The 26,903-nt window shown below is 35.0% G+C and overlaps 1 protein-coding gene across 2 annotated transcripts in view; it reads right to left on the bottom strand.

Moving 5' to 3' along the window:
• The window catches only part of GTF2A1L (general transcription factor IIA subunit 1 like), a 62,705-nt gene that overhangs the window by 13,363 nt on the left and 22,439 nt on the right, over nucleotides 1–26,903 (bottom strand). For both annotated transcript variants that reach the window (XM_009237323.3, NM_001204829.3), the window contains 3 exons: nucleotides 24,471–24,526; nucleotides 21,835–21,919; nucleotides 19,918–20,507 (listed from right to left, as the gene is read on the bottom strand). In XM_009237323.3, coding sequence (XP_009235598.3) covers nucleotides 19,918–20,507; nucleotides 21,835–21,919; nucleotides 24,471–24,526 — 731 coding nt within the window. The remainder of the gene's footprint in view (nucleotides 1–19,917; nucleotides 20,508–21,834; nucleotides 21,920–24,470; nucleotides 24,527–26,903) is intronic.

The following is a 26,903-nucleotide window of genomic DNA, read 5'->3' on the forward strand; positions in this document are numbered from 1 at the left end:
TCACACTGCAAAGCAATCAAGAGAACCAGACTCTGAGATAGTTAGAAATGTCAGACTATGATTGATACACCAAATAATTTAGTGAAAAAAGTGGAAAAAAAATCCATGAACAAATAAAGAATTTCAGCACAGATAACAAGTTTGGGAAGTTAGGAAAAGAAAGAAAAAAGAAAAACAAGAATTTTAGCACAAAATTCTAACAATGAAAACCACAATATCAGAGTAAAAATTTCATCTGAAGGGGTCATCAGTAGAAGTGACACAGCAAAAAAGAATCAAAAGCATTCAGGAAAACAGAAAAAAGGAAGAACACAGACACACACACACACACACACACACACACACACACACACACACACACACACCCTGACAAGTTGATTAATAACTATATTGAATATAAATGCCTAAACATCTCATTTAAAAGATAGAGATTATCAGACTGGATTAAATTAGCAAGACCCAACCATACGCTGTCTGTCTGGAAGGCCAAGGTGGGCAGATCACAAGGTCAGGAGTTCAAGACCAGCCTGGTCAATATGGTGAAACCCCATCTCTACTAAAAATATTTTTAAAAAATTAGCTGGGCGTGGTGGAACGTGCCTGTAATCCCAGCTCTTTGGGAGGCTGAGGCAGGTGAAATGCTTGAACCTGGAAGGCAGAGGTTGCAGTGAGCCGAGATCGCGCCACTGCACTCCAGCCTGGGCGACAGAGCGAGACACCATCTCAAAAAAAAAAAAGAAAGAAACTCACTTTAAATACAATGACACAGGTAGGTTAAAAGTAAATGAACAGAAAAAACACATACCATGCAAACACTAATCAAAATAAACCTGAAACTGCTATATTAATATCAGAAAATGTTAACTTCAGAAACAGAAATATTATCAGAGATAAATAACAAACATTAAATAATAATAAAGGGATCGATTGAAGATGACTATCCTAAATACTTATATACCTACAAAATAGCTTCAAAAATAAACTAAAAAGTAATAAAAGTAAAAAAATAGACAAATCTACAATTACAGGTGAAGACTTAAAATTCCTCTCTCAGTAGTCAATAGAAAAAGTGGACTGAAATTCAGTAAAGATATGGAAACCCTGGACAATGCAATCAACCAACTTGATCTAATTAATATATAGAGAATACCCTACCCAAAAATAGCCAAATAACTTCAAGAGCACATATCATGTTTGCCAAGATAAACCATATTCTGAAACATAAAACAAACTCTAACAAATTTAAAATATATAAAGTATATTCTCTGACCACAAAAGAATTACACTAGAAACCAGTAATAGAAAGATATCTGGAAAATCCCCCAAATATTGAAACATTAAACAACACAATTCTAAACACCCAATGGTCAAAGACTAAATCATAAGACAAATTATAAAATAATTTTAATTGAATGCAAATGAAAACATAATATCCAAACTTTTGAGATGTACCCAAAGCAGTGCCTAGAGGGAAATTTATAGCATTAAATTATTATATCAGAAAACAAGTATGTCTCAAATCAATGGCCTAATATCCCACCTTAAGAAACTAGAAAAAGAAGGCCAAAATAAGTCCAAAGTAAACAGAAGGGAGGAAATAATGAAAATTTTAAAAGGGAAAAAAAGTGAAATTAAAAACCAAAAAAAAAAGAAAGAGATAAATCAGTAAGGTCAAAAGTTCATTCTTTGAAATTATCAATAAAACTGAAAAACCTGGGCAGGCAAGGTGGCTCACACCTGTAATCCCAGCACTTTAGGAGGCCAAGGCAGGCAGATCACTTGAGGCCAAGAGTTGGAGACCAGCCTGGCCAACATGGTGAAACCCAGTCTCTACTAAAAATACAAAAATTAGTCAGGTGCAGTGGCACACACCTGTAATCCCAGCTAGTCGGGAGGCTGAGGCACGAGAATCACTTGAACCCAGGAGGTGCAGGTTGCAGTGAGCCGAGATCACACCACCTGAACTCCAGCCTGAGCAACAGAGTGAGACTCTGTCTCAATAAATAAATAAATAAATAAATAGAAAAACCTCTAGCACGACAGACAGAGAGAGAAAGAGTGAGAGAGAGACAGACAGAAGACACAAACAGTATTAAGAATTAAAGAAGGGATGTTACATAGATCCTAGAGGCATTAAAATAATATATTATCAACTTTCAATAAATTTTACAACTTAAGTAAAATGGATAAATCCATTGCAAGAAATTACCAAAATTTACTCAAGAAGAAACAGATAACCTAAAGAGACGTATCAGTTAAAGAAATTTAATTCCATTAAAAACCTTCCCACAAGGAAAAATTCTAAATTCAGAAAGCTAAAAACTCTATCAGAAAACAGAAGAGATACAGATACATAGCAATTCATTTTATGAAACTAATATTACCCTAATACCCAGCACAAAATAAGAAAACTACAGACCAGTACTCCTCATGAACACAGAAGCAAAAATCCACAACGAAATCTTAGCAAATTGAATCCAGCAATATATAAAATGAATGACACAACACGACTAAAGTTTATCCTGAGAATGCATTTGAAAGCTGAACATTCAAAAATCAATCAGTGTATCTCACCATATCAAAATATGAAAGAAGGAAACCCATTTATTTCAATAGAGGGGAAAATTGTTTAAACATCAACTCATGATTTTAAAAAAAAACTACATTAAAGAAAACTTTTTCCATCTGATAAAGGATATCTACAAAAAAAATTAAAACCATACAGCTAACATGGTACTTGATGAAAGATAGAATGCTTTCCCCTTAAAATCAGGAACAAGATTTCTGCTCTTGGCACTCTTATTTAATTTTGTACTGGAAGTCATAATCAGTGCAATAAGGCAAGAAAAAAAACACTCTGGGAAGAAATTTTTTTTTATTCATCAAAATAGATTATAGTCTACATAAAGCAACCCCAAAGGGTCTACAAAACAACTACTAAAATTATTAAGTGGCTTTAACAAGGTCACAGGATATTAGGTCAATTTACAAAATTCAACTGCTTATCTATAAAGTAGCAATAAACAATTAGAAATTGAAATTTAAAAACAATACCTTTAGACCAGGTGTGGTGGCTTATGCCTGTAATCTCAGCACTTTGGGAGGACAAGACAAAATGATCGCTTGAGTTCAGGAGTTCAAGACCAACCTTATCTCTACTAAAAATTAGCCAGGTATGGCGGTGTGTGCCTATAGTCCCAGCTACTCAGGAGGCTGAGGCAGGAGAATCACTTGAGCCTGGGAGATCAGGGTTGCAGTGAGCTATGACCTGCCACTGCACTCCAGCCTGAGCAACACAGCAAGACCCTGTCTCAAAATATAAAAATAAAAATAATTTTTAAAATGTTTATTATATAGCATTTTATGTTTTAAATTATTTTCATAAAATACATTTTTACATTAGAGATCTCAGAATGGGAAAATAACAGTGTTCTACACTTTAATACTTCTAGGCAGATTGTTTTAGGACAAGTAAAATAAACATATTTGAAGGATTAAGTTTCAGTTTTGATTGACTGATTGAGATAGGGTCTCACTCTGTTGCCCAGGCTTAAATGCAGTGGCCCAATCTCAGTTTACTGCAGCCTTGACCTCCTGGGCTCAAGCGATCCTCCCGCCTCAGCCTCCTGAGTAGCTGGAACTGCAAGAGGGCACCACCATGCCCAGCTAATTTTTTTTGTATTTTTTTGTATTGATGGGGTTTTGCAATGTTGCCTAGGCTGGTCTTGAACTCCTGGACTCAAGCAACCCTCCTTCCTCAGCCTCCCAAAGTACTGGGATTACAGGTATGAGCCACTGTGCCCAGCCAGGTTTCAGTTCAGAATGTGTAATATTTTAATCCATCTACAAGGGAGACCTCTTTCCTAAATAGAACTTCTCTCTTTTTTTAACTTTTACTTTAAGTTCAGGGGTATATGTACAGGTTTGTTATGTAGGTAAACTATGTGTCACGGGGGTTTAGTTTACAGATAATTTCATCACCCAGGTAATAAGCATAGTACTCAATAGGTATTTTTTTGTGATCCTCTCCCTCCCCCTACACTCCACCCTCAATTATTCCCGTGTTCATTGTTCCCCTCCTAGTATCCACATGTTCTTGTTGTTTAGCTCCCACTTATAAGTGAGAACATGTGGTAGTTGGAAATAAATTTAAAAAATATGTACCTTTAAAGCATCAAGAGAAAAGCAACTCATCTATGTATAAGGAATCCCCAATAAGTGTTTTGGCAGATTCCTCAGCCAAAGTTTGAAGACCACAAGGTAGTGGGATGACATATTTAAAGTGTTTTTTAAAAAAAACGTCAAGATTTCTGTATCTGGCAAAATTATCTTTCAACAATAAGGGAGGGAATTGCTTCCAGTCTCTCTCTGCCACTGCAAAACCCAGCTAGAGTAGTTCCTATTGCCATGGATCCCCTTGAATAAACTCTGCCTTACCATCCTTTAAAAAATGAAAGATAAATTAAGACATTCCTAGATAAAAACCAAGGGAATTCATTATAATTAGATTTTCCCTACAAGAAATATTAAAAGGAGTCCTTTAAATTAAAATGAATGGATGCTAGACAGCAACTTGAAGCTACACAAAATGTAAAATTTTCTGGTAAAGTTAAATACATGGACAAACACAAAAATCAGTGTTAACATAATTTTAGTTTATAATTGATTTTATTCTTCTACATCATTTAAAAGATAAAAGCATAAAAAAACTATGTTAATGGGTAAATAATATATGAAGAAGTAATCTGTAACAACAATAAGACAGGGGAGGGCAAAGTTGTAAACGAGTAAACTTTTTGTATGTGATTGAATTTAAGTATCTGATTAAAACAGGTTATTATAAGCCTAAAATATTATATGTAATACCCGTGGTAACCACAAAGAAAATATCTATAGAATGTACACAAAGGAAATGAGAAGGGAAACCAAAAATTAATTAAACACAAAGGAAGGTAATAAAGGAGGAAATCACAGAAAACCTAAATACGTATAGAAAACGGCAAAATGGCAAGAGTTAGTTCTTTCCAATTAGTAATTACTTTAAATGCAAATGAATTAAACTCCCCAATCAAAAGACATAGTTTAGGAGAATGGATAAAAACAAGATCCAACTATATGCTCTCTATAAGAGACTAAAGATCCAGGATATGAATAGGTTGGAAGGGAAAAGATGGAAAAATAAATTCCATGCAAATGATAACCAATACAGCTGCAGTGGCTATGTTACCACCAGAAAAAAAATGGATTTTAGGTGAAAACTGTTATTTAAAAAGGAAAAAATAATTTTTAATCACATAATGATAAAATAATCAATTTACCAAGACAATATAACAATTATAAATACATGTGCACCCAACATCAGAGCTCCCAAATATATGCAACAGGCTGGGTGCAGTGGCTCACGCTTGTAATCCCAGCACTTTGGTAAGCTGAGGCAGGCAGATTACTTGAGGTCAGGAGTTCGAGATCAACCTGGCCAATATGGTGAAACCCCGCCTCTACTAAAAGTACAAAAATTAGCCAGGAGGGGGGTGGTGGGCACCTGTAATCCCAGCTACTCAGGAGGCTGAGGCAGGAGAATCACCTGAACCCAAAGGCAGAGGTTGCAGTGAGCCGAGATTGTGCCACTGTACTCGAGCCCGGGCAACAGAGTGAAACTCTGTCTCAAAAAAAAAAAAAAAAAAAAAAAAGTTTGGGGATGCAGTGAAAACAATGGGGAGGGAAATGTATAAGTGCTTACATTTTAAAAGAGTAATCTCAAATTAACAGTTTAACTTTACATCTTAAAAAACTATAAAGGAAAGAACAAATCAAACCTAAAGCTAGCCGAATGAAATAAATAATAATGTTAGAGAAAAAGAAAACACAGAATGAGAAACAATAGAGAAAAATCAACAAAACCAAGAGTTGCTTCTTCAAAAAGATCAATAAAACTGATAAACCTTTATAACTAGACTGATAAGAAGAAGAGAAGACTCAACTAAAATTATCAATGAGGGTCGGCCACAGTGGCTCACACCTGTAATCACAACACTCTGAGAGGCCAAGGCAGGTGGATCATTTGAGGCCAGGAGTTAGAGACCAGCCTGGCCAGCACGGCAAAACCCCAACTCTACTAAAAATACAAAAATTAGCTGGGCATAGTAGAGCACACCTGCAATCCCAGCTTCTCAGAAGGCTGAGGCACAAGAATCATTTGAACTCAGGAGGCAGAGGTTGCAGTGAGCCAAGATCACACCACTGCACTTCAGCCTGGGCGACAGAGACTCTGTTTCAATAAAAATAATAATAAAATAAAATTATAAATAAAAGAGGGGACATCATTACCAATTTTACAGAAATATAAAGAACTTTAAGAGAAAACTATGAACACTTACACCACAACAAATCAGATAATCTATTTTAAAAATTAACAAAGTCTTAGAAATACACAATCTAGACTGAACCAGAAAGCAATAGAAAATCTTAATAAGTATATTAACTGGAAAGTAGACTGAATAAGTAATCAAAACCCTACCTACAAAGAAAAATCCAGAACCAAATGGCTTCACTAGAAAATTATAACAAACATTTAAAGATGAATACCAATCATCCTCAAACTCTTCCAAAAAATGGAAGAACAAAATATCTCCAAACTTATTTTATGAGGCCAGCATTACCCTGATACCAAAGTCAGACAAAGACAAAGCATAACAATTACAGACCAATACTTCTGATGAATATTCATGCAAAAATCCTCAACAAAATACTGGCAAAGAGATATAATAGCACATTACAGGAATCCTACACCATGGCCAAATGAGATTTATTCCTGGGATGCAAGGATAGTTCAACATAAAAAAACCAATCATACTGAATGGTAAATCCCTGAAATCTTTTCTCTAAGATTAGAAAGAAGGAAAGGACAACTACTTTCACCACTTCTAATCAACACAGTACTAAAATTACAAGCTACGACAATTAGGCAAGTAAAAGAAATAAAAGACATCAAAATTAGAAAGGAAAAACTAAAATTATCTCTGTTTACAGATGTTATGCCTTTATATGTAGAAAATTCTAAAGTTTCCATACACACAGACACACAAAAACAAACTGTTAGGACAAATAAATAAATTCCACAATGTTGTAGAATACAAAATCAACACACCAAAATCAGCTGCATTTCAACAAATAATTAAAAACTCAAAAAGAAAATTAGGAAAATAATTTCATTTTCGATAGCATCAAAAAGAATAGGTTATTTAGGAACAAACGGAACCACAGAGGCAAAAGACTTGTATATGCTGAAAACAACAAAAATTGCTGAAAGAAAATAAAGACAAAAATCAATGGAAAGACACCCCATGTTCATGGATTCAAAAATTAATAAGGTTAAGATGTGAATATTATCCAAAGCCATCTAGAGAGCCAATGCAATCTCTATCAAAAACCCAACAAGAGTGTTTGCAGAAAAAGAAAAAAATCTATCCAAAAATTCAAATCTCAAGGAATGCCAAATAACCAAAACAATCTTGAAAAAGAAGAATCAAGTTGAAAGTCTTAAATGTCTTCATTTCAAAACATACTACAAAATTACAATAATAAAAATAGTGTGGTATTGGGATTATGTAAAGCAATCAAATCTATGAATTACTGGCATTCTTGAAAGAGAAAAACTAAACAACCTAGAAAACATATTTGGTGGAATAATTCAAGAACATTTCCCTAATCTTACTAGAAAGGTAGACATCCAAATACAAGAAATTGAGAGAACACCTTCAGACACTATACAAAATCAACATTATCAAGGTGTATAGTTACCAGACTATGGAAGGTCACTGCTAATATATACATATATATATATATATAAAGGCAACTAGAGAAAAAAGTCAAATCACGTACAAAGGGAAACCCATCAGATTAACAGCAGACTTCTCAGCAGAAACCTTACCAGCCAGGAGAGATTCTAGGCCTATTTCTAGCATCTTAAAGGAAAGAAATTCCAACCAACAATTTCATATCCCACCAAATTAAGCTTCATAAGTAAAGCAGATATAAGAGCTTTTTCATACAAGCAAGCACTAGCTAGATTAACAAAGAAAAATGGAGAGAAGATCCAAATAAGTGCAATAAGAAAAGACAAAGGTGACATTACAACCAATCCCACAGAAATACAAAAGATCCTCAGAGACTATTATAAACACATCTATGCACACAAACTAGAAAATCTAGAGGAAATGAATAAATTCCTGAAAGCAATCTCCCAAGAATGAATCAGGAAGAAATTGAAACCCTAAACAGACTAATACCTAATTATGAAATTGAATCAATAATAAAAAACCTACCAACCAAAAAAAAAATCCCTAGACCATTCTAAAATTAATGTGGAACCAACAAGGAGCCTGAACAGCCAAAACAATCACAGACAAAAAGAACAAAGCTGGAGGCATCACATTACCTAACTTCAACCTGTATTATAAGGCTACAGTAACCAAAGCAGGATAGCACTGATACAAAAACAGACACATAGACCAATGGAACAGAATAGAGAACTTAGAAATAAAGCCATGCATCTACAGCCATCTGATCTTTGACAAAGTCAACAAAAATAAGCAATGGGGAAAGGACTCCCTATTCAATAAATGGTGATGGGATAGCTGGCTAGCCATATGCAGAAGAATGAAACTGGACTCCTACCTTTCACCATATACAAAATTTAACTCAAGATGGATTGAAGATTTAAATGTAAGACCTCAAACTATAAACAATCCTAGAAAAAACTTGGGAAACACCATTCTGGACATCAGCCTTGGGAAATAATTTATAACTAATTATTCAAAAGCTATTGCAACAAAAACAGTAATTGACAAGTGAGACCTAATTAAACTAAAGAGGTTCTGCACAGCAAAAGAAACTATCAACAGAGTGAACAATCTACAGAATTAGAGAAAATATTCACAAAATGTGCATCTGACAAAGTGCATCTGACAAAGTTGTAGTATCCAGAATTTATAAGAAACTTAAACAATTCACAAGCAAAAATCAAATAACCACATTAAAAAGTAGGCAAATGATATGAACAGATACTTCTCAAAAGATATAGAAGCAGCCAACAAATATATGAAAAAATGTTGCACATCACTAATCATCAGAGAAATACAAATCAAAAATGCAATAAGATATCATCTCACACAAGTCAGAATGGATATTATTAAAAAGTCAAAAAAAAAAAAAAACAAGAGATTCCAGCAAGGCTGCAGAGGAAAAGGAATGTTTGTACAATGTTGGTGGGAATGTAAATTAGTTTGGCCACTGTGGAAAGCAGTTTGGAGATTTCTCAAAGAAAAAAGAGCTACCCTTCAATCCAGCAATCCCATTACTGGGTATATACCCAAAGGAAAAGAAATATTTCTACCAAAAACACACCTGCACTCTTATGTTTATTGAAGTACTATTCACAATAGCAAAGACACGGAATCAGCCCAGGTGCCCATACATGGTGGACTGAATAAAGAAAATGTGTTACATATAAACCATGGAATACTATGCAGCCACAAAAAAAAGAAATCGTGTTCTTTGCAGCAACATGCATACTGCCGAGGGCCATTATCCTAAGTGAATTAACAAAGGAACAGAAAACCATAAAGAGATGTTCTCACTTATAAATAGGAGTTAAATATTGGGCACATACAGACACCCAGTGGTGGAAATAATAGACATTGGGGACTCCAAAAAGGGAGAAGGAGAAGTGGGGGCAAGGGCTGAAGAGCTATTTTGGGCACTATGCACAGTTCCTGGATGACAGGATCAATCACACCCCAAACCTCAGCATGATGCAATATACCTATGTCACAAACCTTGCACACGTACTCCCTGAATCTTAAATAAAAGCTGAAATGATAAATAATAAAAATTAAAAAATAAAACCAGTGTGTTATTAATGTATAGACAGGTGTATACACCAATGGAATAAAGATCCCAGCAACAAACCCTTACATAAAACGTCAATTTTCCATAAGGGTAACAAGACCGTTCAATGTGGAATGGACAGTCTTTTCAACAAATCATTTTGGGAAAACTAGCACCACATTGAAAATAATGGAGTTGAACCCTAAATTTATACCATCCACAAAAATTAACTCAAAATGGATCAAAGAGCTAAAGATAAGAATTAAAACTATAAATCTCTTAGAGGAAAACAGGTGGTGAAAGTTTCATGACATTGGATTTGAAAATAATTTAATGACACCAAAAGCATAGGCAACAAAAGAAAAAAATAGATAAAATGGACTTCACCAAAATCAAAAACTTTTGTGCTCAAAAGACATTATTAACAGAGTAAAGGTGACCCATGAAATGGGAGAAAATATTTGCAAATCGTACATCTGATAAGAGGTGAATATCCAGGATATATAAAGAACTATAAGTCAACAACAACAAAGTAAACAGTCCAATTTAAAAAAAAATGGGTAAAGGACTTGAATAGACTTCTCTCCAAAGAATGCACACAAATGGCCAGAAGTATATAAAACAATGTTCAACATCACTAATTATTAGGGAAATACATATCAAAACTACAAGATACTACTTCAAACCCCTTAGGGTAGCAATTATTAAAAAAAAACAAACAGAAAATACGTGTTGATGGGGATATGGAGAAATCAGATGCTTGTGCACTACTGTTGAGAATGTAAACTGGTGCAGCCTCTATGGAAACTGTATGGCAGTTCCTAATAAGATTAAAAGTAGAATTGTCGTGTGATTTTGCAGTTCCATTTCTCCATATATATCCAAAAAAATTAAAGACAGGGATTTGAAGAGATATTTGTACGCCATGTTTACAGCAGCATTATTCACAACAGCCAAAAGCTGGAAGCAACCCAAGTATCCACAGACACTTGAATGAATAAACAAAATGCAATATATACATACAATAGGATATTATTCACCTTAAAAAAAGGAAATAAGTTCTGACACATGCTACAACATGGATGAACCCTGAGATATTATGCTAAATGAAGAAGGGCAAGTACTGTCTGATTCCACTTATATGAGGTAACTAAAGTAGTCAAATTCACAGAGATGGAAAGTAGAATGGTTGTTTGTCCGGGACTGGGAGAATGAGAAATGGGGAGTTACTGCTTAATGGGCATGGAGTTTGGGAAGATGAAAAATTTCTAGAGATGGGCGGTGGTGATAGCTGCACAACAATGTGAATATACTTACTGTCACTAAGCTACACAGTTAAAAATTGTAAAAATAATTTAAAAATAAACAGTTAATTTTATGTGTATTTTAGCACAAGAGAAAAATCGAATTTTTAAAAATCAGTAGTGATATACTATACTATGTGGCAAAACTGATCAAAGTACTGGTAGCAGGAAAAACTGGCACAACATCTTTTTAAAATATTGTGGCAACGTACTTCAAATGCCTTAGAAATTTTCAGTTTTTTCTACCTTTTAAAAAATGTATTTTAGGCTGGGCACAGTGGCTCATACATCGATAATCCCAGGACTTTGGGAAGCCAAAGTGAGACAAGTGCTTGAGGCCAGGCATTTGAGACAAACCTGGATAACACAGTGAGACTCTGTCTGTCTCTACAAACTAATGAATTAATTAATTAAAAATAAAAATATATTTTTAAAAATGCAATGCAAATGAAGCTTAAAATAAGGATAAAAATGTTCTTGATGGCAGTTTTAGGTACCATTTATAATAGCACCAAAAACCATGAAATATTTAGATAAAAATATAACAGAATATGTACAATATGTATATGCTAAAACCTAGAAAACATTAGTAAGAGAAGTCAAAAACCTAAATTAAAAAAAAACTTATGTCTATGAATCGGAAGACTCAATATTGTGAAGATGTCAATTCCCCTTACTGATCTACAGATTCAGCACACCCCAAATCAGTCTTAGCAATTTTTCTTTTTAGAAATTGACAAGCACATCCTAATATTTATATGGAAATATAAAGGAATTAGAATGGCCCAAACAATTTGGAAAAAAGAACAAATTTGAGAGATTCACACTCTCTGATTTACGACAAAGTTACCATAATCAAGACAGTGTGGTACTAGCAAAGGATAGTCACATGAATTAATGAAACAGAGTGAACCTTCAGTAATAAACCAACACAGATGCAGTAATTTTCACTAAAGGTGAAGTGCTTTAGGTACTTAATGTGCACAGACAGCTAACTCAGTGAGACAAGGCAGTCTTTTTAACAAACAACGCTAAAACAATTGAATATCCATATGTAAAAAAAAAAAAAAATGAGCCATCCAGGCACGGTGGCTCACGCCTGTTTCCCCAGCACTTTGAGAGGCTGAGGCAGGTGGATCACCTGAGGTCAGGAGTTCAAGGCCAGCCTGACCAATATGGTGAAACCCTGTCTCTACTAAAAATACAAAAAATTAGCCGGGCATGGTGGTGGGCACCTGTAATCCCAGCTTCGCAGGAGACTGAGACAGGAGAATCATTTGAACCCAGTGAGCTGAGATCATGCCACTGCACTCCAGCCTGGGCGACAAAGCGAGACTCAGTCTCCAAAAAAAAAAAAAAAATGAACCTCCATCCTAACCTTGCACCATATACAAAACTAGCCCAGAATAGATCACAGGCCTAAATGTAAAACCTATAACTATACAATTTTTAGAAGTATTAGAAAATCTTTGCAGCCTTTGATAAGACACATGAAGCAGAAGTCAAAATAATAAACTGGACTGGAAGTCAAAATAAATAAACTGGAAGATAAAAATAATAAACTGGACTTCATCAAAATTAAAAACTTCTCCTTACCAAAAGATAGTGTTAACTACCAAGGATGTGGTGTACCAACAACAAATCTTATACATTGCTGGTAGAAATGCAAAATTCCACCATACATTGCTGGTGGAAATACAGCCACATTGGAAATTAGTTTGACTGTTTCTCATAAGCATACATTTATCATCTTATCTAACAATCCCACTCCTAGGTATTTACACATACAAAATCTACACATAAATGTTTTCAGGGCTGTTTCTTTTTTTTTTTTTTTTTTTTTTTTTTTTTTTTGAGACACAGTCTCACTCTGTCTCCCAGGCCAGAGTGCAACGGCATGATCTCAGCTCACTGGGTTTAAGCGATTCTCTCTCCTGCCTCAGCCTCCCAAGTAGCTGGGATTACAGGCATGCGCCACCACGCCCAGCTAATTTTTGTATTTTTAGTAGAGATGGGGTTTCGCCATGTTGGCCAGGCTGGTCTCGAACTGCTGATCTCAAGTGATCCAACCGCCTCAGTCTCCCAAACTGCTGGGATCACCCAGTGCCCGGCCCTTTCAGGGGCTTTATTCACAAATACCAAAAACTGGAAACAACCCAAATGTCAAACTGGTAAATAAATGTGGTATAACCTACAATGGAATATACTGATACATGCAACAACATGGATGAATCTCAAATGTATTGTGCTAAAAATGCATGCTGCATGATTGTGTCTAATATTCTGGAAAAGGTAAACCTATCCCAAAGGAAAACAGATCAGTGAGTGACCACCAGGAACTGGGGGCTGAAAGAGGGTATTGACTACAAAGGCACATGAGGAAACTGTGAGGTAATGAAAATGTTCTCTATCTCAGGTAGGGTTGTATAACTTCATGTTTGTCAAAATTCATATGGTAAATCTAAAAGCTACCTTTTAAAAGATGAATTTTATTGTGTATATATATATCATGCCTCTTTAAATTTGAGTTATTTTACTTTTTTTTTTTTTTTTTGAGACAGAGTCTGGCTCTGTCACCCAGGCTGGAGTGCAGGGGCGCAATCTCGGCTCACTGCAAGCTCAGCCTCCCGGGTTCACGCCATCCTCCTGCCTCAGCCTCCCGAGTAGCTGGGACTATAGGCGCACGCCTCGCTAATTTTTTGTATTTTTAGTAGAGATGGGGTTTCACCATGTTAGCCAGAATGATCTTGATCTCCTGACCTTGTGATCCACCCACCTCGGCCTCCCAAAGTGCTGGGATTACAGGTGTGAGCCACCGTGCCCGGCCTAAATTTGAGTTATTTTAAAGTCAGTTAGTTCGAGACCAGACTGGCCAACATGGTGAAACCCCCATGTCTACCAAAAATACAAAAATTAGCTGGGCGTGGTGGTGTAGGCCTGTAACCCCAGCTACTTGAGAGGCTGAGGCAGAAGAATCTCTTGAACCTGGGAGGCTAGTGTTGCAGTACGCCGAGATCACACCACTGCACTCCAGTCTGGGCAACAGAGCGCGACTCCATCTCAAAAATAAATAAATAAAAATAATAATAATAATAAAGTCAATTAGTATAAGATTTGTCCTAGGCCTAAACCACACGTTGAAATTGGCTTTTTGTTTGTTTGTTTGTTTGTTGTTTTTGAGATGGAGTCTCGCTCTGTTGCCCAGGCTGGAGTGCAGTGGGACGATCTCAGCTCACTGCAACCTCCACCTCCCGGGTTCAAGCGATTCTCTTGCCTCAGCTCCCGAGTAGCTGGGATTACAGGTGCCTGCCAGCACACTCCGCTAATTTTTGTATTTTTAATAGAGACGAGGTTTCGCCACGTTGACCAGGCTGGTCTCGAACTCCTAACCTCAAATCATCCATCCGCTTTGGCCTTCCAAAGTGCTGGGATTACAGGCAGCAGCCACCGTGCCCGGCCTGGCTTTTCATTTTAATAGCAACAAGTACTAAAAACCTTAAACCACAAGATCTTTTGTTGAAAAATGAATCAGAGCTTCTATGTTACTTTGCCAGACGAGGACAAGCTTATAAAGGAATACTGAAGATTCCAGGACTCTTCTAGTTGAATTTATGTAGCCTCATACCATTTTCCTTCAATCAGTGGGGCCCTCTTTACTCTGGGAGAGAGTTAAAATTACAAATCTAAACTTAATTTCAAAACAGCAAAAGAGTTATCATTCTCAACTTTTTTCTTCAGAAGCACTTCCACCAGGCATTGAAAAATTCACATGATTATCTGACTCCAATCTCTTCTGAAGTGGTAATTTGACCAAAATAGCCAGGAGTTGTGCAGCAACATCCATAACTGATATCACAGGACCATGAAAAGAAAGATTTAAGTCTTTCATATAGCCAAACGTCCACCACATAGATCATCAATGAACTCCTCTAGGTCAAATTGTTATGAGGGGGCTTTTGCTCCCTCTCAAAAATAGTAAATGTCTCCCCAAGGATCAAGCAAGGGCTTCAAGCATTGTCCTTTGAAAAGCCAGAAAAATTCTGCATGAAGAATTTAATATTCTGCCTACATTTTTTGACAAATGTCTTGGGAAACACAATAATTCAAAACCTTGGCTCTAATATGTTTGAGTTTTATGTCAGCAGATGAGACTTCTTTTAGAATTATTGGCTGTGTCTTAGCACAAATCCATGCCATGTGCTGAAACAGACAGCAACGCTTTCTTTACTAAAGCAGCAAAACCATGTTTGCCAAGCATCTCTGGAGCTCCAATGGTATAGAGTACCCAATTTTACTAACCAAACTTTTCATTATTACAAAGATGTCAGTTTCCAATTTAAAAAAAAAAAAAAAGAACTCACAACATAAAAATTCTTTGATGGTATCAATGTACAAATAATGATTAAAATCAGATGTTGGCAGCCCTAAGAAACACTGGTATTTTTAGCCTGTTGAATGTTAAAGGAAAGTCGCTGCTGATACTTCTATGAATTCCAGCCAAATGTGAAAGAAATGTCAACAATTCTAATGCAGATGATGTCAACTGACAGAGGAAATGCTTCCTTTTTTTTTTTTTCTCTGCTCTAAAACAAACCAGCTCAATAATGTCCAATATTCTCAGCTTAACCAAAGTGTCTTTGATTGTATGTGGCTTCTGTGACTGGGCAGTACAATAAGCAAGTAAATAGGATGCTTCATGATAAAGCTTTGTTTGCCAAATCCAGCTTCCAGTCTTTGAAATTTAAGCTTCCCTCCAATGAAAGAACCGTATTTTTCCAATGGCTAGTAAAAATTTGCAGAACTTCATACCCATATGTGGGGATAAATATAAAACAAGATAAACCTAAGCTACAATACACATTCTTTTCACATTTTCAACGTAAACTATATCAAATTCAGTGGTCTACAATCGTAATGGCAGGGCATATTTTCTTTAATTCTTAACAGGAATTTAATTTATTACAATATAGTAACAACGATAATTATATATTGCCTGACCATGTACAGTAGCATCCCATGCCACTCCACTCTTATTTGGAATGAAATATATCTTAATATATTTTGACAGATATAAAAAATTATTTTGTTAAATTGCCTTTCTTCTTATAATGAAGAAAAAGTCACATATCTGGTTTAAACATCTCTGATTTTGATATATTAATTTCACAATGGCATATAGAGACTCAAAAAGTATTTACTCAATTTAAATGAATTCTAAAGTCAATTACTGATAGGACATTTTATCTTTTAGAGGAATATGTGTGGACTTAGAAGAAAAATGAAAACTCTTACTTAGAAGTTATATATTCTCTTATCCTCTCACTCCATTTTTCACTCATACATTGATTTTGAGCTACATCAGTGGTTCTTAGCCTTGAGTATATATTACAATCACTCCAGAAGCTCTTAAATATTGATGACTAAACCCCATTCCAGATCAATTAGACTTAAATTTCTTGGGGTAGACCTGCACTTTCTTTTAATGGCCCAATGATTTGATCATTCAGCCAGGATTGAGAACCACTGAGCCAAATAAACGTAATTCTAGATCCTATCCTTAAAAGCTTATACTCTATTACACACGAGTGTGTATATATTCTTGGATTATTGCATATACAAAGATAAATGTACCTGTCAATGCAAAGAGAACATATCAATATATCTTTGAACTACATTATGACAGACATGCTTCAGGCGACAAAACAGAAGAGCTACATCCAATTTAATAATGAAGGAAAAATTAGGGGGAGAAGTACTGAAGATTTCTGGAGGAAGTAATGAATAAGCAGGAATTAAGCAGAGGAAAGGATGGTGGGAAGAAACTCCAGGCATCAAATAGAGGGGACAACAAAAAGCAAAAAGAGAAGTAGGAAATAACAAGGTTAAAAACCAAGAATCACTCACGGTTTGGTGTTCCCAATAAAGCATATTCATGTGAGGAAGGAAGAGTAAATAGGAAACTTTGGCAGAGAAAGAACGCGTAATACGCTTTGTATATGTATATTAAGGTGCCTGAAGTTTATTTATTATAGGTGAAGGGCAGTCAGTGATGTGTTAACTGGAGAAAAGACACAATCAGGCTGCATTTGGGACAGATCTCTGGAAGCCACCAGGAAGAGAGTGCTAACATGCACTGAACATTTACCACGGTGCCAGTGTGCTGCTGAGCACTTTACATTCATTGTCTTAACTAATCTTACCACAATTACATGGTAGATACTATTATCTTTATTTTACAAATAAGCAATTTCTCTAAGTCATACAATTATTAAGGAATAGAGAAGGGATTCACAACAATTCTAATCCCTGAAGCTTAGGCCTTTGACCTCTAGGACAGATGAATTGGCAGGAGCAGAGTAAGAGGTAGAAGAGACTACACACTGATAAATTAGTTAGATAAAATTATCCCACATGAGAAACAATTAGGGCAATGGCACTAGGAGAGGAGAAGAAGGAACAGATTCCAGGAATATTTACAAAATTTAAAAATTGTCAAACTCACAGGATTCAGCCTTAAAAAGGAATGAAATTCTGACACATGCTACAATATCGACTAACCTTTAAAACATTATACTAAGTGAAATAAGACAGTCACAAAAGGGTAAATATTGTGTGATTCCATTTTTAAAGTACCTAGAAGAGTCAAATTCAGACAAAGGAAATAGAACAGAAGTTACAAGGGGCAGAATCAAAAGCTATCAAGAATATATTTTGTGAAACAGAATGTTCAAACCACATAGATCCTTACCTCTTAAACCTATAGATCAATAAGCTCTCCAGTAGTTTACAACACAGGAAAAGTAAACAAGTATAGTTGATCATAACTTGCTTTAAGTTACTTATAAAAACTACTTGTAAAGTCTTTGAAAATTAGTTCAGCATAAACCTACCAAACTGCTTACTATCTTAAAAGTAACTTACAATAAATAAATAAGCATTTTACATATACTCTTGTATGTTTGGATTTTTGTGTGTTAGATATAGACGTTTTTTAAAACTAACAAACAAGTAACATGAAAAGTTACCCAATATATTACAAGCTCATAGAGCATAATAGCACTAATCTAAAGCTTACTATGGTGCCAGAAGCTTTAAATACTTCATATATATTATCTCTGATAATTCTCAAAATTACAAGGTTGGTATTAGGGGCCAATTTAAAGACTAAAATTGAATTTCAGGGAGTAATGTTACATAGTTTGCTTGCAAGTAGTGAACCTAGAATTTGAACCTACTGTGGCTTCAAAGCTTATGTTCTCAACCACTACCCCCTAATCAATCCTTGATTAATATCCCTTAACTAATCTATTTCCCCATATCAGAAAAAGTACATGATGACATACAATACATAACAGTAGAATAAGTCCTTGACTCATCACACCAAACATCTGCAAAATTCACACAGAATCCAGGTAAAAAGTGCCTCCAAAAGTAGTAGTGATGAAAACAAACATTTTACATTTGTAGTTACTTTTACCTCAAAAGCAAATGTTTCATAATTATTAGTTTAGCCTACATGTATTTACTAAGTGTTATATATTATGTAAAAAAAATAAAAAACACTCAATAAAACATTTTAATATGAACACTTATAGCAAAACTAAAAACAGATTTGCTCAGAGATCTTGAACAGGTTTCAATAAATATCTGAAACATTCTAAAACAGGTCAAATAGTTTCTGATTGTCATTTTCTTTGTTCATGGCCTTTCACTATGCCCTATGTCTTTCCCTAACTAGCAAAATTTAAATATCATGAAGATAAAATATTAAGGTGGTGCTTAACTATCCATTGCTACAGATTTGTACAGTGGCTCTAGATGATGGCTAAACCACTAGCTGGAGCAAAAACCTTTAAGTATTTTTCACATGTCCTAAATTGTATAAATAAAATTAGCCACAAGATGTATTTTATATTTGTAAAAAGAATGCAATTTTTTTAATTTTTATAATCCAAAATTCTCCATGAATCTTTCTGCCATTACTATTAATTCCTTGAAAATTAAAAATTCAGACCTATTTTCAATATCAGAAGTTAACTAGAAGCTAATTTTTAGTGGTTTCAATACCAAAAGAAATTAAGTAAAACTAGTATTTTAGTAGGCAGGGAGAAACAAAATTACTAGCAACATAATCCCTCATGTAGGGAAAAGTTTCCATATAGGAATTCAGAAAAATTAGGTAGAGCAGGAAAAAAAAAACTTTGTGGGCTTCTTTTGTATATTACATTTGATAATTAACTATCTCAAAATATTCCATAAACTACTGGTCTGGATTTCTGGGTCTTTTAATTTTTATCTGCAGACAAAAAATAAGTTTCCCAATGTAAGAGACTGGTAAACAGATTACCTTTTAAAACAAACGCATTTTCTCTGAAGAAGTATTATAATTCATTTATTGAAATGAAAAATTTAGAAATGCTAAGCATGAATATTTTAAGAACTGATGGTTATATTAGAAACAACAATAAAGAAATAATCTTGGTTGTACCACATGTGAATGTATATAACACCACTGATCTGTACACTTAAAAATGGTTAAGTTGGTAAATTTTATGTTACGTGTATTTTATCACAATTAAAAATTTTTTTAAATCACTAAAAAAAGAAATAATCTTCTAAAGGAAAAAACAAAATATATATAATTCTGATTAACATTACAGCTTGAAAATATTCAGGATATCCAATCACCGGCCCTGATACCAAGAAGTTGGACACAGAACTATACCTTCTCTGATACAGGTATGTTGCTGGGTTCCTCTATATTTCTTGGTTGCTTTACAGAATCACATCCATACATCTTATTTTTAAGAATATGAAGCTGAATATCAGTCACGTGCTGGTGAAGAGCCCCATGAGGGCTCGTGGAGAAGGACTCATCATGCAGATTTTGAGCCATGCTAGCTGAACCACTGAGCACTGACTCCACATTAGAATTTGTTTGAGAGACCTGTGGAGAAAATACAACACCAGGAAGACTGATATACTGAGAACTTTCCTGATGACACAACAAAGCTTCAGGCACGATTTTATGCTCATTTCCAGGAGATACAAGTATATCGCTGGTGGCATTTTCTAAGTGTTTCCTATCTACTGGCCCAGAAGGTAGAATTGCGGGTTGCTGTAGCACAGTTTCAGTTCTCTGTGATTTTTCAGTAGTTGCTTGAAGAGAGCATGGATTCAACTGTGGAACACTAGTTTGTATTACTGAAGGCTGGCCAAGCTGTTGAAATACTTGCTGAATTGGATGCTGAAAAATACCTGCTCTTCCAGAAGTCTCTGTCACCATAATTGGTACATTGACTTTATAAAGGTGACCTTAAAAAAGAGAAAGCAAAATTTTAAGTATAATAGAATTAAAATTTCCTTTGACAACCACCACAAAAAAAAATCTCATCCACAAAGGCTGGAAAAAAATACACCAATATGTTAATGGTGGTTATCTCTAGGGGTTTTCCTTTTATTCTTCAGACATTTTTGGATTTTCTACAATCAATATATAAATTCTTATTTTTTTAATTACATATGTTTTGCTTTAATTCCAGACTTTTCCCACAATTGCTTATATGGCACACTTTGAGATACATAAAGGCCACCAATATTTAACCCATGAACCTCTTCCATTATTCGATAAATTAATGTTATCAACCAAAAAACCGGATTTTAACAAACATAATCATGTAAAATATACTTCATATATTTAAAATGCCACATAGCAAGACAATGCTATCCAAAAGAGAGTTTAATGATTTCGAAAGTAATCAAATTTCTTCTCCTTTCTTCCTTTAAAATAACACTATAAAAGAAAAAAAAAAAGGCCAGGCGCGGTGGCTCATGCCTGTAATCCCAGCACTTTGGGAGGCCGAGGCAGGTGGATCACGAGGTCAGGAGATCAAGACCCTCCCCGCTAAAATGGTGAAACCCCGTCTCTACTAAAAATACAAAAAATTAGCCGGGCGTGGTGGCAGGCGCCTGTAGTCCCAGCTACTTGGGAGGCTGAGGCAGGAGAATGGCGTGAACCCAGGAGGCGGAGCTTGCAGTGAGCCAAGATTGCGCCACTGCACTCCAGCCTGGGCGACAGAGCGAGACTCCATCTCAAAAAAAAGGACTTACTTTTGAGTGTTGAGTTAGGTGCTTTACTTAAACTTTACAACAACCCAAAGAAGAGGTATGATCCTCTTCAAAATCAAGAGATGGTGCTCTGAAAAGCAGAGACTGGTTAACCTCCAAACTATTGGATGTTCTATCACACCATGCAATCTCTAATAAGAAAGGGGGCAAAGGCTGATCAACCTAATCTTTAATCCGTAATTAGAGCTAGCAGGAATGCACGTAAGTTATTTTATTTTGTATTTGTTAAAATTTAGATAACTGACTTGAATTAGAAAAATATATACAAAGAACCCCTATACAATGTTGGGAAAGAGAACTGGGAATGAAATACAGGACAGGCCTAGTACAGTGCCTTTTGTGGTAGATTGTCTCCATAACAATAAAAACCACCATTTATCATTACTTTTAAAATCAATTTTATTAAAAGTTCTTAAAACTTTTGGTATATAGTTTATTTAAAAATCATGAAGCTTAATGTCCAAAAAATAGTACCAACGCTAAAAACAAAAATATTCTTAGAATATACTCTCACCTGATACAGTCTGTAGTGTCACACCTGCTGGTACATGAATGGGATAACCAGGAAAAGTAAAGTGTGCACTGGAGTTTGAAGTGCCCTAGATATAAGAAATTTATATTAGAAAGTTAGAAAAGGACTTTACTTGTATCTTTTTTTCCCTGATCTCATAGGGAGTCAAAAAATCTGATTCTGGACAACAGTTTGACAATACTTAACATTTAACATTAGGGCTGAGTTCTTTGAATAAAATAGCTTTTCAATATCAATCACCCCATTAAGGATCAAGAGGAATCCTATTCTACAGTTATTAGCAATTAAGCCAGTAAGTTCTAATGAACAGTATAAACATTGACTCAAAAAACTTGCCCAAGGCATAGCTTTGCAGAGTCATTGGTTCTCAGACCTGCAAAAATTTGAAAGATTGATAACATCCAGTGTTGTTGAGAATGTGATAAAAATTGGTTCTCTCAAACTACTGTTTGTATGAATGTATATTGGTACAATCCTTTTGGAGGATAATTTTTGCAATATATATACCAAAAATGAAAATACAAATGAGCTTTGACCCATGAACTCTACTTTTAGAAATTTATCCTGATTATCACACAAACACACAGACATATATACAAGCATAATCAATAGAATACTATATTAGAAAAATGCTGGAAATAATTTAAATGTTCACCAACACGTTTGTTAGTTAAACTGTGTTACATCCACGAAGGTCAATTTGTACTAACTGAAATTGAAAGCAGTCCATCTATATTACTAAATTAGAAAACAGAAATTACAGAAACAGTAAAAAGAGGATTCCTACTTTTTACCCTGAAAACTAATATAGCTTTCATGAAAGAAGTCTGGATGAATAAACATCAAACAGTTAAAACATTTACTCTTGGAGTATAAGACTACAGAACTCTTTATTTTATTTATAAATGTTTTGCTTTTTTATTTTTAAGAGACAGGGTTTCATTCTGTTGCCCAGGCTGAAGAGCAGCGGTGCAATCATAACTCACTGTAATCTCCGATTACGAGGCTCAAGTGATCCTTCTGCCTCAGCCTCTCAAGTAGCCAGGACTATAGGCACACACCACCATGCTTGGCTAATTTTTTTTAAAAAATTTTGTACAGGCTGGGCATAGTGGCTCACGCCTGTAATCCCAGCACTTTGGGAGGCCATGGTGGGTGGATCACTTGAGGTCAGGAGTTCAAGACCACCCTGGCCAACATGGTGAAACCCCATCTCAACTAAAATACAAAAAAATTAGTTGGGCATGGTGGCGGGCGTCTGTAATCTCAGCTACTCGGGAGGCTGAAGCAGAAGAATCACTTGAGGTTGCAGTGAGCCAAGATCATGCCACCGCACTCCAGCCTTGGGTGACAGAGTGAGACTCTGTCTCAAAAAAAAAAAAAAATTGTAGCGATATGGTCTTGCTATGGCACCCAGTACCTCAGTCTCCCAAAGCACTGAGATTACAGGTGTAAGCCACTGTGCTCAGCCCATTTTTACTTTTTATTAATACAAGCTTATTATTTATTTAAACAGGAAAAAAAATATTTGTTTGAATTCCAAAGGCAGAGGTATTTCTTCATTGGTCTCCTATCAAAAGCAGCACCATTCTTTCCAAAAACCCTATTAAGGTGTGTGGTTTTGGCTGTTCTTAGTGAAGAAATGGAAATAACTAGCCCACTAAGCATTTGCCCTAGAAAGGCAACCTATGGGCTGAAAGAAAATTAAAAAACAGTTAGTAGATTATATACTCTCAGTACCATGGAAGAAAGATAAAAGTGAAAAGCTGCTATTCTTCTCTACCCAAAAAACTATTTGGTTTTCTGTGTTAACTTGTAAATGTATCTTCTGCCTTCAAGTACTAAAGGGAAAAATATAAACAAGCTGTACTCCACAAAGGTACAAAATAACAAAAATATTCCAGTTTAATTAAAGTCAAAACTATGATGTTGTTCCATTCTAGAGGGGAAAAAAAAAATCAGAAAAAAAAACCTCAAAATTATCTATTTAGGATATAACAAGCATATAACATTATATAGTGTATTAAAACCCCATACAACATAACTTCAGACATTTCCTAACCTTGTAGGTATAGTCTTGGAAGATGCTAACAACTGCTCTGAAAGACAGGAAAACTTGGCAAGAAAATGTCAATTCTGGAACTTCTTAGTTTTATTACATCTATGCTATAGATGCTATTCTGTCACCTCACTCTTTACCACATCTTTATTTTTTTCTTTGAGACAGAATTTTGTTCTTGTCACCCAGGCTGGAGTGCAATGGCACGATCTCGGCTCACTGCAACCTCCACCTCCCAGGTTCAAGCGATTCTCCTAACTCAGCCTCCTGAGTAGCTGGGATTACTAGGCGCCCACCACTACGCCCAGCTAATTTTTGTGCTTTTAGTAGAGACAGGGTTTTGCCATGTTGGCCAGGCTGGTCTCAAACTCCTGATCTCAGGCAATCCACTGCCTCAGCCTCCCAAAGTGCTGGGATTACAGGCATGAGCCACCGTGCCCTGCCACATCTTTTCACTTTCAACTGGAGGGTAAGAAATTACATCTATGTTCAGCATTTTGCCATCACTCACTAACAGTGGGACATGTCTTTTAAAATATATTTTAAATAAGCTACATACCAGTTCTGCTGTGGTAAAACTTGGAAGAGTTCTACCAGCAGGAATAACTAATGATGCTGCATAGAAAACAAAATAAATATACATTCATTAGAATTTACCAATTTAATAAAATCACTAAATATAGCTTATTTTTAAAAAATATTTTCTATCACTAACAGGTTAAACCATGGTGAATTCTAAACTTCCTGATTCCAAGTGAGGTAAAAAGTAATTATATTTTTTGCAACAACTTCACATAAAGACTTTACAAATAAACTCCTTTAAGTGCTGAAAGAAAATATCTCATTGTAATCAACTATACTGTACTTTGGAAATCCATAAGGAAACACCTAGATTGTCCTTAGTAAGTCAAGTAATATTTATTAAATATTTATTAAAGTGGCACATTTCTGAGAGACTATAATATTGAGCATAAATATGTAACCCAACATAAACCCATTCTAAATTGTATAGGTTCAAAATAAATTCCAATTCATTATTTTATGAAAAGTTATTTACAGTACTTTGGGCAAGTAAGCAAGCACACCCGAACAGTTTTAGGAACAAATGAATAAGAACATGTCTCCTCAAGTCTCTGCAATAAAACAGGTACAATTGCTAAAAATATGTAAGAAAACAAATCCCCAGAATGACAACTCGACCTACATTAGACCTACAATCCCATATATGTTTCCTTTATTATCTACCAGTTTTCTATGCTAACCAGCCTTTCATTTATAATACATCTCAAAGATTGACCAGCTAGTTGTAAATGTAATCTATCATTTAAAAATAAGTGTAAAGAAAAAATAATAACTACAGTAGAGGGATATTAGTTGATCAATGTAACCATATACCTTAGATACTCAAGGTTCATTTTACCTGAACATGACTAAATATAGCTGTTAGAATGTCATTTTCCCTCATCTTTAATAAAAACACAAACTTTAGCATATTTATATGTTAATGTAATATTTATTATGGCCCATTTTTCACATACTGCATTAAGGAAAATTGCCCCAAAGATCTGTTCCTGACATTAGAATGGCTCCATCACATAAAACAAACAACTCATAAAAGCAAACATTTTTTTAAACCAACCATTCCTTCCACGTTAAGACAACAGAAGAAAGGCTACAGATGGATGGTTAATGAAGCACAGAATTATTTTTATCCTCTGTTCATCTACGACTTTGCTTATTAACAGGCATTATTTTAGAAAAGCTAAATTAGAAAGAATTGGACTGGCAGGAACACAATGGTATTAGTCTTCATTAGCTGAAGTGAGCAAAGCTTAAGCTGCTACAGCTTAAGTAATAGCCTGAGAGGAAATAAAAATCTGTTAACACATTGTCTAAAGCAATTAAATGAATTCCTTGAGAAAAAATAGCAACAATCATCCTCTTTTAGGTACCTTGCAATAAATCCTGTAAGATAATTCTCTATATTTAAATAAATCAAACAGTACTATAAGAGAGTTTTTAAAGTTTCTTTAGACATTGGAATAAAAGCATTGAACAGTTTTATAATGAAATTTCATTCAGCTCCTACTTAATTTTGATACTAAACTAACAAGTTATATACTTGAACATATAAAAATAAGTTATTATTTTTATATGTTCACAAGTTATACCTTTAAATGTGCATGAAACAAATTTTAATGTTCAAGATGGTTTTAATAACAAAGTAAGTTTTAAATGAGTATGTATTTTTACTCAAACTAAAAGTGTCATAACTTTGGTCTTCATGTATATGTTCTAGAAATACTAAATTTTTTTAATTTTTATTTTAAGTTCAGGGGTACATGTGAAGGTTTGTTCCACGGGTAAACTCATGTCACAGATTTTACAGATTATTTTGTTGTACAGATTATATCATTATCCAGGAATTAAGCCCAGTACTTAGTAGTTATCTTTTCTACTCCTCTGCCCCCGCCCACTCTCCATCCTTAAGTAGACCCAGTGTCTGTTGTTTCCTTGTTTTCACGAGTTCTCATCATCTAGCTCACACTTGTAAGTGAGAATATGCAGTATTTGGCTGTCTTTCCTGCATCAGTTTGTTGAAGATAATAGCCTCCAGCTCCATCCATGTTCCCACAAAAGACATGATCTCATTCTTTTTTATGGCTGCATAGTATCCATGGTGTATATGTACCACATTTCCTTTATCCAGTCTGTCACTGATGAGCATTTAGGTTGATTCCCTGTCTTTGCTATTGTGAAAAGTGCTGTAATGAACATTTGCATGCATCTTTATGGCAGAATGCTTTATATTCCTCTGAGTATACCCAGTAATGAGATTGCTGGGTCAAATAGCAGTTCTGCTTTTAGCTCTTTGAGGAATTGCCATACTGTTTTACACAATGGCTGAACTAATTTACACTCCCACCAACAGTATATCAGTATTTCCTTTTCTCTGCAACCTCACCAGTATCTGTTAGTTTTTTACTTTTTA

This window comes from Pongo abelii, chromosome 12, assembly GCF_028885655.2.
Source record: "Pongo abelii isolate AG06213 chromosome 12, NHGRI_mPonAbe1-v2.0_pri, whole genome shotgun sequence".
Taxonomy (NCBI): Eukaryota; Metazoa; Chordata; class Mammalia; order Primates; family Hominidae; genus Pongo; species Pongo abelii.